Source organism: Myxocyprinus asiaticus, chromosome 18 (genome assembly GCF_019703515.2).
Source record: "Myxocyprinus asiaticus isolate MX2 ecotype Aquarium Trade chromosome 18, UBuf_Myxa_2, whole genome shotgun sequence".
Taxonomy (NCBI): domain Eukaryota; kingdom Metazoa; phylum Chordata; class Actinopteri; order Cypriniformes; family Catostomidae; genus Myxocyprinus; species Myxocyprinus asiaticus.
The window spans coordinates 29988860-30003169 of record NC_059361.1 but is presented as its reverse complement, the minus strand read 5'-3'; the positions used below and the strand labels follow the sequence as shown (position 1 = coordinate 30003169).

The 14310-nt window shown below is 36.0% G+C and overlaps 1 protein-coding gene across 1 annotated transcript; it reads right to left on the bottom strand.

Moving 5' to 3' along the window:
* Positions 1–2143: 2143 nt before the first annotated feature.
* LOC127455912 (mitogen-activated protein kinase 12) lies at positions 2144–14214 on the bottom strand. Its single transcript, XM_051724092.1, has 12 exons — positions 13696–14214; positions 7974–8103; positions 7795–7853; positions 7326–7437; positions 7219–7248; positions 7090–7137; positions 5246–5360; positions 4896–4967; positions 4709–4788; positions 4024–4102; positions 3330–3503; positions 2144–2912 (listed from the first exon to the last, which is right to left on the bottom strand). Exons 1-12 carry the CDS (start codon positions 13812–13814, stop codon positions 2839–2841), a joined length of 1092 nt encoding a protein of 363 aa, XP_051580052.1. The 5' UTR covers positions 13815–14214; the 3' UTR covers positions 2144–2838.
* Between the last annotated feature and the right edge of the window lie 96 nt (positions 14215–14310).

The following is a 14310-nucleotide window of genomic DNA, read 5'->3' as shown; positions in this document are numbered from 1 at the left end:
GGTAACATGTGCATGTAAAATTGCTAGAAATAGCATTTTATCTTAGCGTAAAGCTGGCAGTTTACACAAGGTTTATTTCTGTTTCTTCTGCTCCAAACTTACTTCAGACTTAATTCTCTGTCTGCTTGTATGAATGTAACACGTCATAAGAAAGTGATTCACCGCTGTTCAAATGCACTTTGGATCACATCATTTATATGTATAAATGTTTTCCATCTGAAAGGACTAAATATTAAATGAAACAAATGACAATAAAATACAAAGTAATCTCTTCAGTAATCAAAATACTTTTTGAATGTAACTGTATTCTAATTACCAATGATTTAAATTGTAAATGTAGTGGAATACAGTTACTTATCTTTTGTATTTTAAATACGTAATCCTGTTACTTGTTTTTCGTTACTTCCCAACCCTGTATATATGTGTGTGTGTGTGGTGAATGTTAAGGAAAATGACCAAACATCCAGTAAAAATAACATGAACACCAGTTGGTTCACAATTAACTGCATAAATAGCTCAAAAAAGGGAAATTAATTCTTAAATATGGTCTAGAATCATTTGTTACCAGATCCTATTTCATTTGATATTATGACATTCATTCAGTTTTAAGTGTGACAAAGGGATAGTTCACCCAATAATGAAAATTCTCTCATCATTTACTCACCCTCATGCCATCACAGATGTGTATGACTTTCTTTCTTCTACTGAACACAAACAGAGATTTTTAGAAGAATATTTCAGCTCTGTAGGTCCATACAATGCAAGTGAATGGTGGACAGAACTTTGAAGGTCCAAAATGCATATAAAGGCAGCATAGTAATTCCTACCAATCCTGGGGTTGAATCAATATCTTCATTAGCTATATAAGTGTGGGTGAGAAACAGATATATTTTTATGTCCCTTTTTTTAATATAATTCTGCACTTTCACATTCTTCTTCTTTTGTTTTGACGATTTGTATTCTGTGCATATCGCCACATACTGGGAAGAGAGGAGAATTTATTGTAAAAAAAAGGACTTAAATATTGATCTGTTTCTCACCCACACCTATCAAATCGCTTCAGAAAACATGAATTTAACCAATGAAGTCGTATTGATTACTTTTATGCTGCCTTTATGTGCTTTTTTGGGTCTTCAAAGTTTTGGTCACCATTCACTTGCATTGTATGGAACTACAGAGCTGAGATAAAAATATTAATGGGTGTTCAGCAGAAGAAAGTAAGTCATACACATCTGGGATGGCATGAGGGTGAGTAAAGCATGAGAGAATTTTCATTTTTGGGTGAGCTATTTAAGTGCCAAAATACTTTTTGGAGCCACTATATATTTGGGGGTATGAAAGAAATGCAAACATTTAAATTACAATTGAAACATTGTGCCCCAACCGCTCAATTTTACCTAAAGCACCAAAATTCAAGGCTAAATTTAACAGTATGATCTGTCCTGAGTTTCTAAAGTGAAAATGGGCTTGAGATTAAGTGACTGAAACACTTAAAATCCCATACTGTAAAACTTCCTTCTTGAAATGGCCCTAGACTTCAGTAACTTTTTACATACACCTTTACAATACTCTAACCAACCTCTGCACTGTAAAGCCACTTGTTCTAGCAATCACCAAAAATATCTGTCACAAAATCAATTGTTTAAAAAAAACTCTGCAGGATTGGCCTGCGATCTGTCTCTCTTCCCCTTTCATTCTGTCATTACATCAGTGTGTCAAGAGGAAAGCAGGAAGACTAATGCATTTTTCCTCACTCTGTTTTCCTTTGGAAAGAACACACTCTGACATACACACAAACCATACAAGGTCTCTTAACAGAGGCCAAAAAAGGCCAGGTATCAAAGACTGGGCTGCAGGAACGGAGAAAGCTTCCCATGGGACAGGGACCCAAGGTCTACATGGATATGAGTGCCTAGTATAATACTGCAGCTTTCTGAAAATGCATTACAGTGAAATGTTATTGGGAGAACTCGGGAAGTGCAAAGAAAGTGTAAATGTTGCCCTCTGCAGGAATTCATGAGAACAGAATTCTACTAGAATCAAGTGCCAGAAGCCATTAAATAGATCATTCGTAAATACACTTGAATACGAAGAAATAAATGTACTATTGAGGATTAGAAATAGAATCATAAATCAGAAAAAATATTTTAAAACTATTTTAATCACTCTACTTTTGCTTTCGCGTAAGAATTTTAAAATATACAACAAATGTTTAATGTGATCAAAAAAATTGGCTCAAAATGTACACTTGTCATTTTCCTCTGGATTAAAAAAAAAAAAAAAAAAAAAAAAAAAAAATCCTGTATTCTCTGCAGCTGTGACTGTGGCAAGGTTGACAAACTGTTTTTAATTAAGTTAATACTGTTGCAAATACTGTTGTATTTGCCTGTGGGGTTTTACAAAACATTTTTTTTTTTTCTCCTAAAGGTCGATAAGCCATTTTGCCATTTAAGAGGACACATACACAAAGAGATGTATAGGCATACAGACATTTACATTACCGTACTCAAACGCAATTACAGAATTAATTTGAATAATAACTTGTACTTTGCCTGATGGGATTCTCTCCACAGAAAAAGCTTTGTATTACAGTCACATATTTGCCCAGATTTATGCTCTCAAGTTCTTCAGCAGGTTAGCTGCAGGTCTGTCTAATTCAAGTTGGTGATTTAACTGTACCAACAATGGAGCAAAACAAGTTGAAACGCTGAATAAAACAGCACACAACTCACTTTGTGGACACAATAACAGTACAAAGGAAACACAAGTCTGTATATGACAAATGGTACAAAGAAAATTGATTATGTAAAAATATTGGGGTGTTCAGTATAAGCAATCTCAAAGAGCTGTCTCTTTAGACTCCGTCCCTGCTGGCCCTGGCTGGAAGGTCAAAATTTCAGTGAAGGTGAGTCCTAGAAAGAACAGAGATGGACAAATGGAGGAAAAAATTTAGTGAAAATTTAAAAAACTGGATATTTCTTATATCACTAGAATAAACCTGTGACTTTAAACAAACCAAATAGTTTAATTTAAGAACTATTTACCAGTCAATAAAATATAACATTTTTGCATTTAGCAGATGCTTTTTTATTCAAAGTGGCTTACAGTCCATTCAAGGTAGACCCTGCCATTCCTAGTTTTGCCATTTCAATTACAAGGACACAGTAAATTCCCATAAAAGAGTAAATGAGTAAAGCAGAAACATTTATTTTCCCCAGAATACTGTCTAATTAACCCATAAGAACTACAAATCTCATAAACGTGAATCAAGCTTCACTCTTATCATGCTTTCAAGTTCATGTGTAGAACACACTGTTCCCCAGTCCTACTTTTCCACTGGTCCACTGACTGGTCAGCCTCATCCAATGAATGATCATACGGTGGGGCCTCGGTCTCCTCATCTGGTTCACGGAATTCAGAGAAGAAAGGAAGAGCCAGTCCTTCTGCCGCTGTTACTCTACTTTCAGGGTCCAAGAGTAACATGCAGTCTAAAACATGAATCGCTGAGACAGAGAGCAACAAGAGTCATAGCAGACAGACTTACTGTATGTGAAATTCAAACTTGTTTTCAGCAAAGACATGCATGGCAGTATGCTTTATTTTAACATGAGCTTCTGGACGTGAAAATTCCCTGGACTTTTTTTTTTAATCAACATCAAGATTTCAGTTTAAAATGTATATGAATGTATAAGGGAAAGTTTCCTTTATGTTTTTCACAATTTTAAGCACCTTTCTGCCTTCATAGTTCATTTTAAATGGTCCTACAGAGTGACAGTGTGAAAAATAATAAGGAAAAAAAATACAAATATTCCATGTAGTCTCTTAATTAATGAGGTCTGAACACAAGTTATTTTATAAATGCTTTTTGAACTATTTTTATATAGCATGTCACACTGCAGGACATGTCAACTACCCAACACATATGATAATAATAATGAAAAACATAAAACATGCATGCTTTCCTTTTTTGCATTTTATCAAGTTAATATAAGAAAACAATATTTGTTTTCAAAATGGTCTTACCTTGCTGGTTAACATTTGGTAACAATGCCCGAAGATCTCTCTTTCTAAGTTTTGGTAACTTCGCAACATAGTTTCTAGCCTAGAAAAAACATATCACATTATTTTGGATATTCATGTCTCTAAAGTTTGCATGATGTACAGTACTGTGCAAAGGTTTTAGGTGCATGTGAAAAATGTTGCATAGTGTGGATTTCTTCAAAAATAATGTCATAAATAGTTTCCATTTATCAATTAATGTCATACAAAGTCCAGTAAACATAAAAAAACAAAAAACAAGCTAAAATCACTATTTGGTGCGACAACCTTTGCCTTCAAAACAACACCAGTTCTCCTAGGTACCACCTGGACAAATTTTTTCTTGGTTGTTGGCAGATAGGATGTTCCAGACTTCTTGGTGAATTCAACACAGTTCTTCTGTCTATTTAGGCTGTCTCAATTGCTTCTGTCTCTTTATGTAATCTCAGACTGACACGATGTTCAGTGGAAGGCTTTGTGAGGCAATGGCATCTGTTGCACGGCTCCCTGTTCTTCTAATCTTTCTATTTGCAAAAGGAATGTTTGGGGGTCTATATTTCCTATTGACACACTAAAGCTGTAGATATAAATAACCATCTTAAGACAAATGTTTTTGTGAAACATTTGCACAATACTGTATCTGGTGAGAATTCTGCAGATGGAAACACACATCTTCAGATTGTAGTTTGGCAGTAAACTCTTTTGTGGGGGTCCCAGTAATCTTCATGATCTCCATCAACTGATCCAGGTCTACAGGAATGGGGTCAAGGATTACAATAAAATCAAAAAACAAATTGAAAATCTTGAGAGTTGCAATTTGAACATTAAAATCACAGATTTGCTGCAAGGAAGGATACGGTCATTTCCTTTGAACAGTGGTTTCCCTAGCAGCATCTCTGCCATGATGCAACCAACCGACCAGATGTCCACTGAAGAGAATTTTAATCAAATAAAACATGTATTTGCATTATCATCAGTTTAAATATCAATTGTTCAATTCTATGGGTATCTCATTAATCAAGCAGCTTCTTTTGCCTTTATGAGGGCAATAAAATAGATTAGCATCTTCAGCCTAATTAAAGATCTTTATTAGATCCTCTTTAGTTCATCCAAAGCTACAACAATAGAGTAATTCCAAGTACAGTCTTCCAGGAGCAACCTGAGCTCAGTAGAGTGAAAAAGAAATTAAATGCCACGAGTTTCTTACCAGTCTGTGTGTAATGCATCCAGCTGAGTATGACCTCTGGTGCTCTGTACCAGCGAGTCACAACGTAGCCCGTCATTTCACTGTCTGCTTGCCTTGCTAGGCCAAAATCCAAGATCTATTGCATAAGACACAAGGCTTTATTTACACTCAGAGCTGGCTTGAGGCACAAAGCATAAAAGTGGAGGATGCTACCAGATACAACAATACATACAGTGGCAGTATGTGAACACTTAGAAATGTACTGCATTAATGTATAAATTTGTCTTAAAATCTGGTTTGAACTTCATCCAAGTTACAATAATGAACAAACACAATCTGTTTTAAATAATAACATACAAATTATTGTATTGTTCTTGTACATAATGAATACATCATTCAAACATTCACAGTGTAGGTTGGAAGAAGTATGTGAACCCCTAGTCTAATGATGTCAACAAAAAGGAATTAAGAGTCTGGAGTTAACAAACCTGGCAACCAATTAATGAAACAAGAAAAAAGCACTCAAATATTTGGAGTTTGCTATGCACAAGAAGCATCTGCTGACATGGACCATGCTTCACAAAAATGAGATCTCAGAAGACCTAAGATCATGAATTGTTGCTTTGCATAAAGCTGGAAAGGGTTACAAAGTTATCTCGTAGAGCTTAGATATTCATATGTCTACGGTTAAAAAATTGTCTATAAATGGAGACGATTTAGTACTGTGGCTACTCTTCCTAGAAGTGGCCGTTCAGCCAAGATGACTCAAAGGACACGCCGCAGAATGCTCAATGAGGTAAAAAATAACCCTAGAATGACAGATAAAGACTTGAAGGAATCACTGTAACTAGTTAACATCTCTGTTCATGAGTCTAATATATGGAAAACATTAAACAGGCATGGTGTCCATGGCAGGACACCACAAAGGAAGATGCTATTTTCCAAAAATACCATTGCTGCACGCCTGAAGTTTGCCAAAGACCACCTTGACACTCCACAACGCTACTGGGAAATGTTTTGTGGACTGATGAAACTAAGGTTGAATTTTTTTGGGAAGAACATGCAGCACTGCGAATGCCGTAAAAAGGGCACTGCATACCAACATGAATTCATCATCCCAACGGTGAAGTACGGTGGAGGGAGCATCGTGATTTGAGGCTGGTTTGCTGCTTTGGGGCCTGGACCGCTTGCAATCATCGAGGGAAAAATTTATTCCCAAGTTCGTCCAGATAACCTACAGGATAATGTCAGGGTGGCTGTGTGCCAGCTAAAGCGCAGTAGAAGTTTTGTGATGCAGCAGGACAATGACCCTAAACATTGAAGTAAATCCACTACAGAATGGCTTAGAAAAAGAAAATCCACCTTTTGAAGTGGCCCAGTCAGAGCCCAAACCTTAACCCAATAGAGATGCTGTGGAATGACCTCAAGAGAGCCGTTTACACCAGACATCCTAAGAATATGGCTGAGCTGAAGCAGTTCTGTAAGGAAGAATGGTCCAAAATTCCTTCTTGAAATGGCCCTAGACTTCAGTAACTTTTTACATACACCTTTACAATACTCTAACGAACCTTCCATTGAGGTTATTGCTGCCAAAGGAGGATCGACACGTTATTAAATCCAAGGGTTCACTTATTTTTTCCACAGCACTGTGAATGTTTAATGGGATGAGTTCAATAAAGACATGAAAGTTCATAACTGTTGTGTGTTGTTAGCTTAAGCACATTTTTTGTCTATTGTTGTGACTTTGATGAAGATGAGATCACATTTTATGACCAATTAATGCAGAAAACCAGCTAATTCAAAAGGGTTCACATACTGTTTCTTGTCACTGTAAACTACATTCATACATCCACATGGTGAGATACCTTGAGCTCACATTCTTCATTTATTGCCAGATTGCCTGGTTTGAGATCCTGCAAGTTTAAAGAGATAAAGTCAGTGGTTTGTAGAAATAAATACAAGTATATGGATAGGACAAAATGAAGCATACTCACCCTGTGTATGATCCCAGCAGCATGAATATACTGTTAACATAAACATATCCGTGAAAATATGCTTGAACGAACATGAGCATGTTTTAATAAGGGCTTAAAATACTCACTTTGAGCCCTCTTAACATTTGGTAAACCAAATACTGAACCCTGTCCTCTGACATTCTCTCCATTTTCATCAACTTTCCAAGATCAGTACCCATGAAAGGCATGACCAAGTAACTGCACAATTGGATGGGAGAAGGGGAGAGAGAGAGAGAGTATAAAGCTTATTTTAGGGAAAAATCATAAATCTAAGGATACCTATGCATTCATCAACATGCAGCAACACACTGACATATTGAGTGATGTATGTAGTCACAAAATCAGAGGCATACAATGACAGGTGGTCACAGGAGGTGTATTGTTACTACTAGGTATAAACAGTAATCCGTCTCGTCGTCTGATGACTTGTGAATGAATCACCTGAGACGGATGTTAATACCAGGTATACACAGGGCCCAAGACAAGCTGACACAGTGAGTTGGGTTTTAGAACAAAATGTCTAATTACAGAGGTTTAGGATAGTTAAATGCTCACAAGTCGTGGAATTTGTCGAGAGATAGGTCTGCGGTGAAAACATCCAGGAGTCCAATAACCTGTACCAATAACAACAAAAAGGTGCTTGTCAAAAAGAGCATTGCATAAAGCAGGCAAATCTGCTCATTCAAGTGAGATGAGAAAGCTTGAACATTGAGTGTCCGTCTTTGGTTTCCTACATTTTCATGCTTCATGTGTTTAAGCAGCCTGAGTTCCCGATAAGCTCTTTTAGCAAACAGGTCAGACTGGAACGGACGATGGAGTTTCTTGATGGCCACCTTTGCCCCCATCCTCCGGTCAAATGCATAGCTGAGGGATAGATCAGTTGTAAATCCTTAAAAGCATTTAGAATTAGAATAATTGGTAACACTTCACAATAAGGTTGTATTTGTTAACATTAGTTAACTACATTAGTTAATATGAACCAACAATGTACAATACTTTTTCAATACTTATTAATCTTGACTGCTGTTAATTTAAAAATATATATATATATATATATGTTAACATTAATGAATTATAAACTAACAATAAACGATTGTATTTTTATAAATTAACATGAACAAAGATTAATAAATGGTGTAAAAATATTGTAAGTTCATGATACCTACAGTAATGCATTTACTAATGTAAAAAAATAAAACCTAATTGTAAAGCGCTACAGAATTACTTTGTACACAACTACAACAGGATTGCTGCAGAGTTTCAAATGTAATATTTTAAGACCTTTTTAAAGACCTGAACAAATAAAATTAATACCGTATCCCCATTCCAAAACAAACCCACACAATCTCACAATAAATCATGTATCACAGACTCTTACTTAAACAGGCAGGGGCACACATTCAACATGGCCTTAACATTGCTTATCAGTAAAACAGGGTAGGATATATGCAAGTTTCAAATACTCAATACGTGTTTTCCACATATTGCATATATAAAATTAAAATTGGTTTATGTAGCATTATTTAAAAATAATACAAATTAGAGGTCGACCGATACTGGATTGTGCTGATTCGATAATGTGTTGAAAGAAAGCCAGTTAGTCTGCCAATAGATTTTTTTTTAAATTGATAGCCTATATTAAATGTTCTTAGTCTTTCTTTCCTGTGATGGGGAGGGCCAGACAGATGCTACAAGAGTCCAAATTGAATTAAATTCCAGATGCACTATAAAGGCACTTTAACGTTGAAATACACCTGGGACTCTTATTTTGAAATGTTTGCGCTTCACTGCTTCCAGCTGCTCATTCAAACAGGTAAGGGACATAAAATGTGCACACCTACAATAATCTATAACGTATTACAGTATAAACAGTTAAAAGTAAACAATGTCATATTTCATCAACACTATATCATCAACAGTTGATCTTTAGTGATAGCTTGTCATAACTACCCGATATAGCTTAATGATTGTGAACTGCTGTGCAACAGCTGTAAACACTCATAAGCCGCCGTGTTCTTGGAGAAAATACAACAATGCCGCATTTTAACTTTGAAGGTCGCAACGCATGCATTTAAATAATATTCTTTTGAAGTTTGATAATCACATTAGGACAGGACTCACAATTCCTGTCTTTCCGCCCCCAAATTTAAGACTTTTGTTGCATCATTAAGATATTTAAGACTTTTTTTTGGAAAACTGAATTTAAGACCTTTTAAGGATCTGCGAGAACCCTGTACAAATACAGATGAATTTGCCTTGATTATAAGGCCAGAAGGAATCTTTCAGAACTCCAAAGATTTCCGCTGAATCGCAAAATCTATAATTCGTAAGTTTTACCCATTACTCACCCCTTTCGTGTTATACATTATTGAATTAATTATTTAGGCTAATTTCATGATGTATCCTGCTACCGATATGAGTGCAGAGAATTACGCAGATTTTCCCTCAAAATCAGTGCAGAAAATGCTGCAGAGAAAAGCACATTACAGTAAAACAACACATGGTAGAATAACAGTCCCCAATCCATGTTGGATGCAGTACACAGATACAGTACATGAAACTATACATTACATGACAGATTTGACAGACAACTGACAACTGATGTTCACAACTAAGTAGCATTTGCAAAACATCAGATGCACTTTCATATACATACTGTTGTTAAAGACTCAAGAATGCACTGACATAGAACCCTTACGAAACAAGTACTGTTACATGTAGGCTACACGCCCAAAAAAATTTTTTGCTGCTTGTTCAATTTAAATAAAAGAAACTAAAGCAACACAATTCTAGAACATTGTCACAACTTGATTTCATTGCGTTCTATCCATTTAAATTTATAAAATGGAAGTTTACTTAATCCATTAGAGTTGGGACTACAAAAATATTAATGTAGTGTTAAAGTAGCTTTGATGAAACTAGTGTTGGGTTCAAGTCAACCTTAGTCGAGTCCGTGTAAAGTCTGAGTCTTTAAACAATCGAGTCAGAAAGGGGCCGAATCGGACTCAAGACCGAGTCCATAACAGGCCAAGTCCAAGTCAAGTCCGAATGAATCTGAATTAAAATTGTAACCGTAAACTCAACATCAATATTTTAAGCTTATTTTAAACTTCACAACTAAGAAAAACAGTTTGTCAATATAAATGCAACAAAAACACCTGTTGCATTTCATATATATTTTATGATTAGTATCCTGCTGAACAAATTTCAAAGTGGTTTCAGAATGAAAGCATATGCTTTAGGTGTATGTCAAAACTGTCCTTCAACACAAATTCTTATTGCGTTCTGTTGACCTTTCAATTATTTGTTGCTTTTCGCTCTACTCATAGACTAAAGAAAGTGAAAACTGCATTAGTCATTACAACCAGAGTTATTTCTAATTTTGTTTTTATTTCTATTTCATTTTCATTTTGTCAGTTCAATTTAATTTAGTTGTATTTAAAATTATCCCTATCTAAAGAAATAATAGTCTATACTGAGATTTCTTTCTGAATCTTTTTTCTCTATCTGCCGACTGATTTGGGAAATACAGTGCATACAAATGAGTCAACACAGTAGTAATTAGCACTCACTGAGAAGTTACGTCTCATGATTTGACTGCAAATGTTACATCCAAAAACACTGGAAAAGTCCACTGATAATATTAGTGCCATGTCATCACGGACATGATTTTCTAGTTAATTTGCGGGAAACCACACAATGCAGGGCAGTTCTGTGTGCTGCTCATATACCTAAACCCCCGATGTGTCCATGTGCGTCTCGCAGCAGCTGCCGCAGAAGATTAAAAAAAAAAAAAAAAACTGATATTTGCTTGAGCGGCAACAGCACTGTTCTGCAATCAGTCTGAAATCTTTAAATACCAACCAAAGAAAATTTCATTGAGCTCTTCTTTAACTGCAAAAACATGGAGAATAATTTTGAGTCATAAATTTAACAGAATTGTCCTTCAAAAGTGTCAGTGATATAGGCTTAAAAAAGACGTGCATAAGTTACCATACAATTTGTTTACAATAAAAATAAAATAGACATTTAAATAAAAATGTCATAACCAACTAAATTCATCTCGTAACATGAAGTTCAGCTTCATACACAAACTCTGTCATCGAATATACATTTATTTTATAGTCTATAATTAAATTATAAACAAAACATTCCACTGCCCAAAATATTCTTATATTTACTGTGCATGGTTGAATGATGTGAATGGTGGACAAATGCTGTAAAAGAATGTATTTAAAGCAGCTTTGAAAATAGTCAATCTGTAATAATTAGGTGCTGTTTATCCGAGTTGCTGTCTGCTTTAGCAATAACGCTATTTAAAAAGTTACACAGTTAATTCATCAAGCTATTATGGAACAGTTCAAGCTTACAACACTGCGTGGACCACAAGAGACTACAGAAACCTACATGTGTAGATACATTTTACCTAAAAAGACTTAATATCCAATATTAATACTATTTTTATTTCGATATGCTATTTTTAGTAAACTGTGAGAGACATGATGTGGGTGACTTGACTCAATGAAGTTCTTGATTTTAAGTTTTTAACCACAGCAAAACTGCAATGTGAGCACCATCTTAGCTGCACAAACGGCAAACGCAATTTTACCAGTTGTCAGGTCCCGTGTCGTGAGAAACTGCCTTGTTTAGTTTCTATTACATTGGATACATACCCGTCTTTGTTTTCATCGTGGGAGCCACCACGGTAGTCTATGTTATACAGTAGTCTCTGTAGTCTACTTAGTCAAGCATATTGGTTGACTGATGAGTGTGTCTGTGCACGTGCGTATGTGTGTTTGCTTAAACACGGTGAAACAACTCTGGCTATGTCTACGACTTCAGGGGCTAATACAGCTGCATACAAACAGAGATGTGTTCATTCATTTATGTTTTGTTATTAATTTTTTTTTCCCCATTGCATCACAAATGTCACAGACTCGGCTGGACTCTGAACAAAATCCAGAGTCCCAAAGGCTCGAGTCCGAGTAAAATGCATCCGAGTCCGTGACATGTCCAAGTCCATTAAAATTGGACTCGTCACTCAGACGCGAGTTGGAGTCCAAACTCGAGTACCCCAAATCTAGATGAAACTGGACCAGGGATTTCCATTTCTCAGCATGCTTTACATTAGACTCAATGGGGAGAGTACATTTTAAGTGTTATTTTTTTGCGTTTGTGCAAAATTAATTTAAATGCGGATACTTGTTTATTGTTTAATGATTTGTTATGATGACATTTATAATAGTTTGTTATGTTGGAGATTTAGGGGTTAACATTATGGTGAAGAGTCGAGCTTGAGCTAATGTTGAAGACAGGTTAGATGTCGCACATGAAATTGATCACTCCCTTTGTTCAGCAATTGCTGTGCTAACCATAGCATAGTTACTAAACTACACTCTGTAGTGCTTCCAACCAGCATGTTAAAGGAAAGGTTCAATACAAGTTAAGCTCAATCGACAGCATTTGTGGCATAATGTTGATTACGACAAAAACTAATTTCGACTCGTCCCTCCTTTTCTTTTTTAAAAAAAAAAAAAAAAAAAGCAAATAGATGTTACAGCCAGGCACTTACCATGGAAGTGAATGGACAATTTTTGGAGGGTTTAAAACCAGAAATGTGAAACTTATAATAGATAACATAATTTTAAGAAAACTAATTTCAAACACATGGATCCACCGTGGTACACTGAATACAAAAAACATGGTAGCACCATGGTATTTATGGTACTTTTTTTATTAATAGAAAAGATGAGGAATGACAAGGAAAATAGTAGCCTATAGTTTTAACCCAAAAAAATAAATAAATAAAAATTGGATTATCTGTTTACTCCTATATATAGTAACACTTGTGTGTGTAACATATAAATCGTTTTAATAGCAAAAACAATCATATGTACATTTTACTCACGATATCTTCCATGTAAAGCTGGGTGTGAGAGAGAGAGATGCTGTAACAAACAAAAATCAGCGCACGCTCTGAAGAACGCTTATAGTTCAAAGAAAGTGAACGGACAACTGACATGCAATTAACCATTATCACCCGACCACAGACAGCATTCGTCAACAGCTGCCATCTTTAATTATTAACCAAATACTTACGTCGAATAAGCAGTGTAGTGCATTTACACGGAATTATCTATTGAAAACCTACTCTCAGTTTTTTGTGACTTAAGTGTACATTTATAAAAACACAAGCATACACCCGAAACAGAGAGGAATACATAGATACCTTATTCCCAACTGCATAACTGAATCAAAACTTTGAATCAAAAATTGGTCATCTTGTATCTTACTTTCACTTGTGCTTAACAATCTCTGTTCACATCATTTGCTTTGAATACAATCTTGCCACATGGATCGACCTCTATTGACGGCATGTATTCATTGTTTTTAAAAGAGAAGACACCATATAAACCATGGTTAATTTCAGGAAGTAGTGAAATGAGACGCACTCACCATACTGTACCATATGCCCCTGTCCCCACCTGTTTCAGATCTCTATATCTCTCAGGCACCTCCCAAACTGTTTTATTCACTTCCTGGCGATAATAGCCAGGTCTTGAGCGGACTGACATAATGGTGAATACGCTTTTAAACCTGTTACTTCGAGTCCAGCGGCTGTGATTTCCAAGTTTACTTGAGCACTGATGATGGTAGTCTACCTGTGCGCGTACACGGACTGTGCGTGTGCGTGTGCGTGTGCGCGTGACCGCTCCCTCTCCAGCGTGGCCGTGTTACGTCACTGAGATAAAACATCCAAGAACTTGGTCCTTCAATGCATTTGAGAACTGCTGCCCGCTTATTCTTCCACAGCACTGAATGTAATAAATCAAGGGCTTTTGAAAATGGTGTTTTACAGTATAAACAAAGAGTGTTTCACCCTCCGTGTGAGAATTGTTCCTGTCTGCAAATACTTGACACTGTTTAGAATAGATTTGCCATACTTTTTAAGTGCACACCTGAACCTGTATTAACATGTTCCCAAACTATTGGGCCCCCAGCACAGACATTCCTCACCAAATAAGCACAATGAACGCTTTTTCCTCAACACTCACTATTAAAAGGTTTTAA

Bases quoted from the DNA above. Each gene is read 5' to 3' on its own strand.
- LOC127455912 (XM_051724092.1), bottom strand. From the start codon at position 13,814: ATGTCAGTCCGCTCAAGACCTGGCTATTATCGCCAGGAAGTGAATAAA. The intron at 7,249-7,325 runs GTGAGTATTTTA...TTATGTTAACAG, and splicing joins AAATGTTAAGAGGGCTCAAA to TATATTCATGCTGCTGGGAT. The intron at 7,138-7,218 runs GTGAGTATGCTT...TTAAACTTGCAG, and splicing joins CTGCTGGGATCATACACAGG to GATCTCAAACCAGGCAATCT.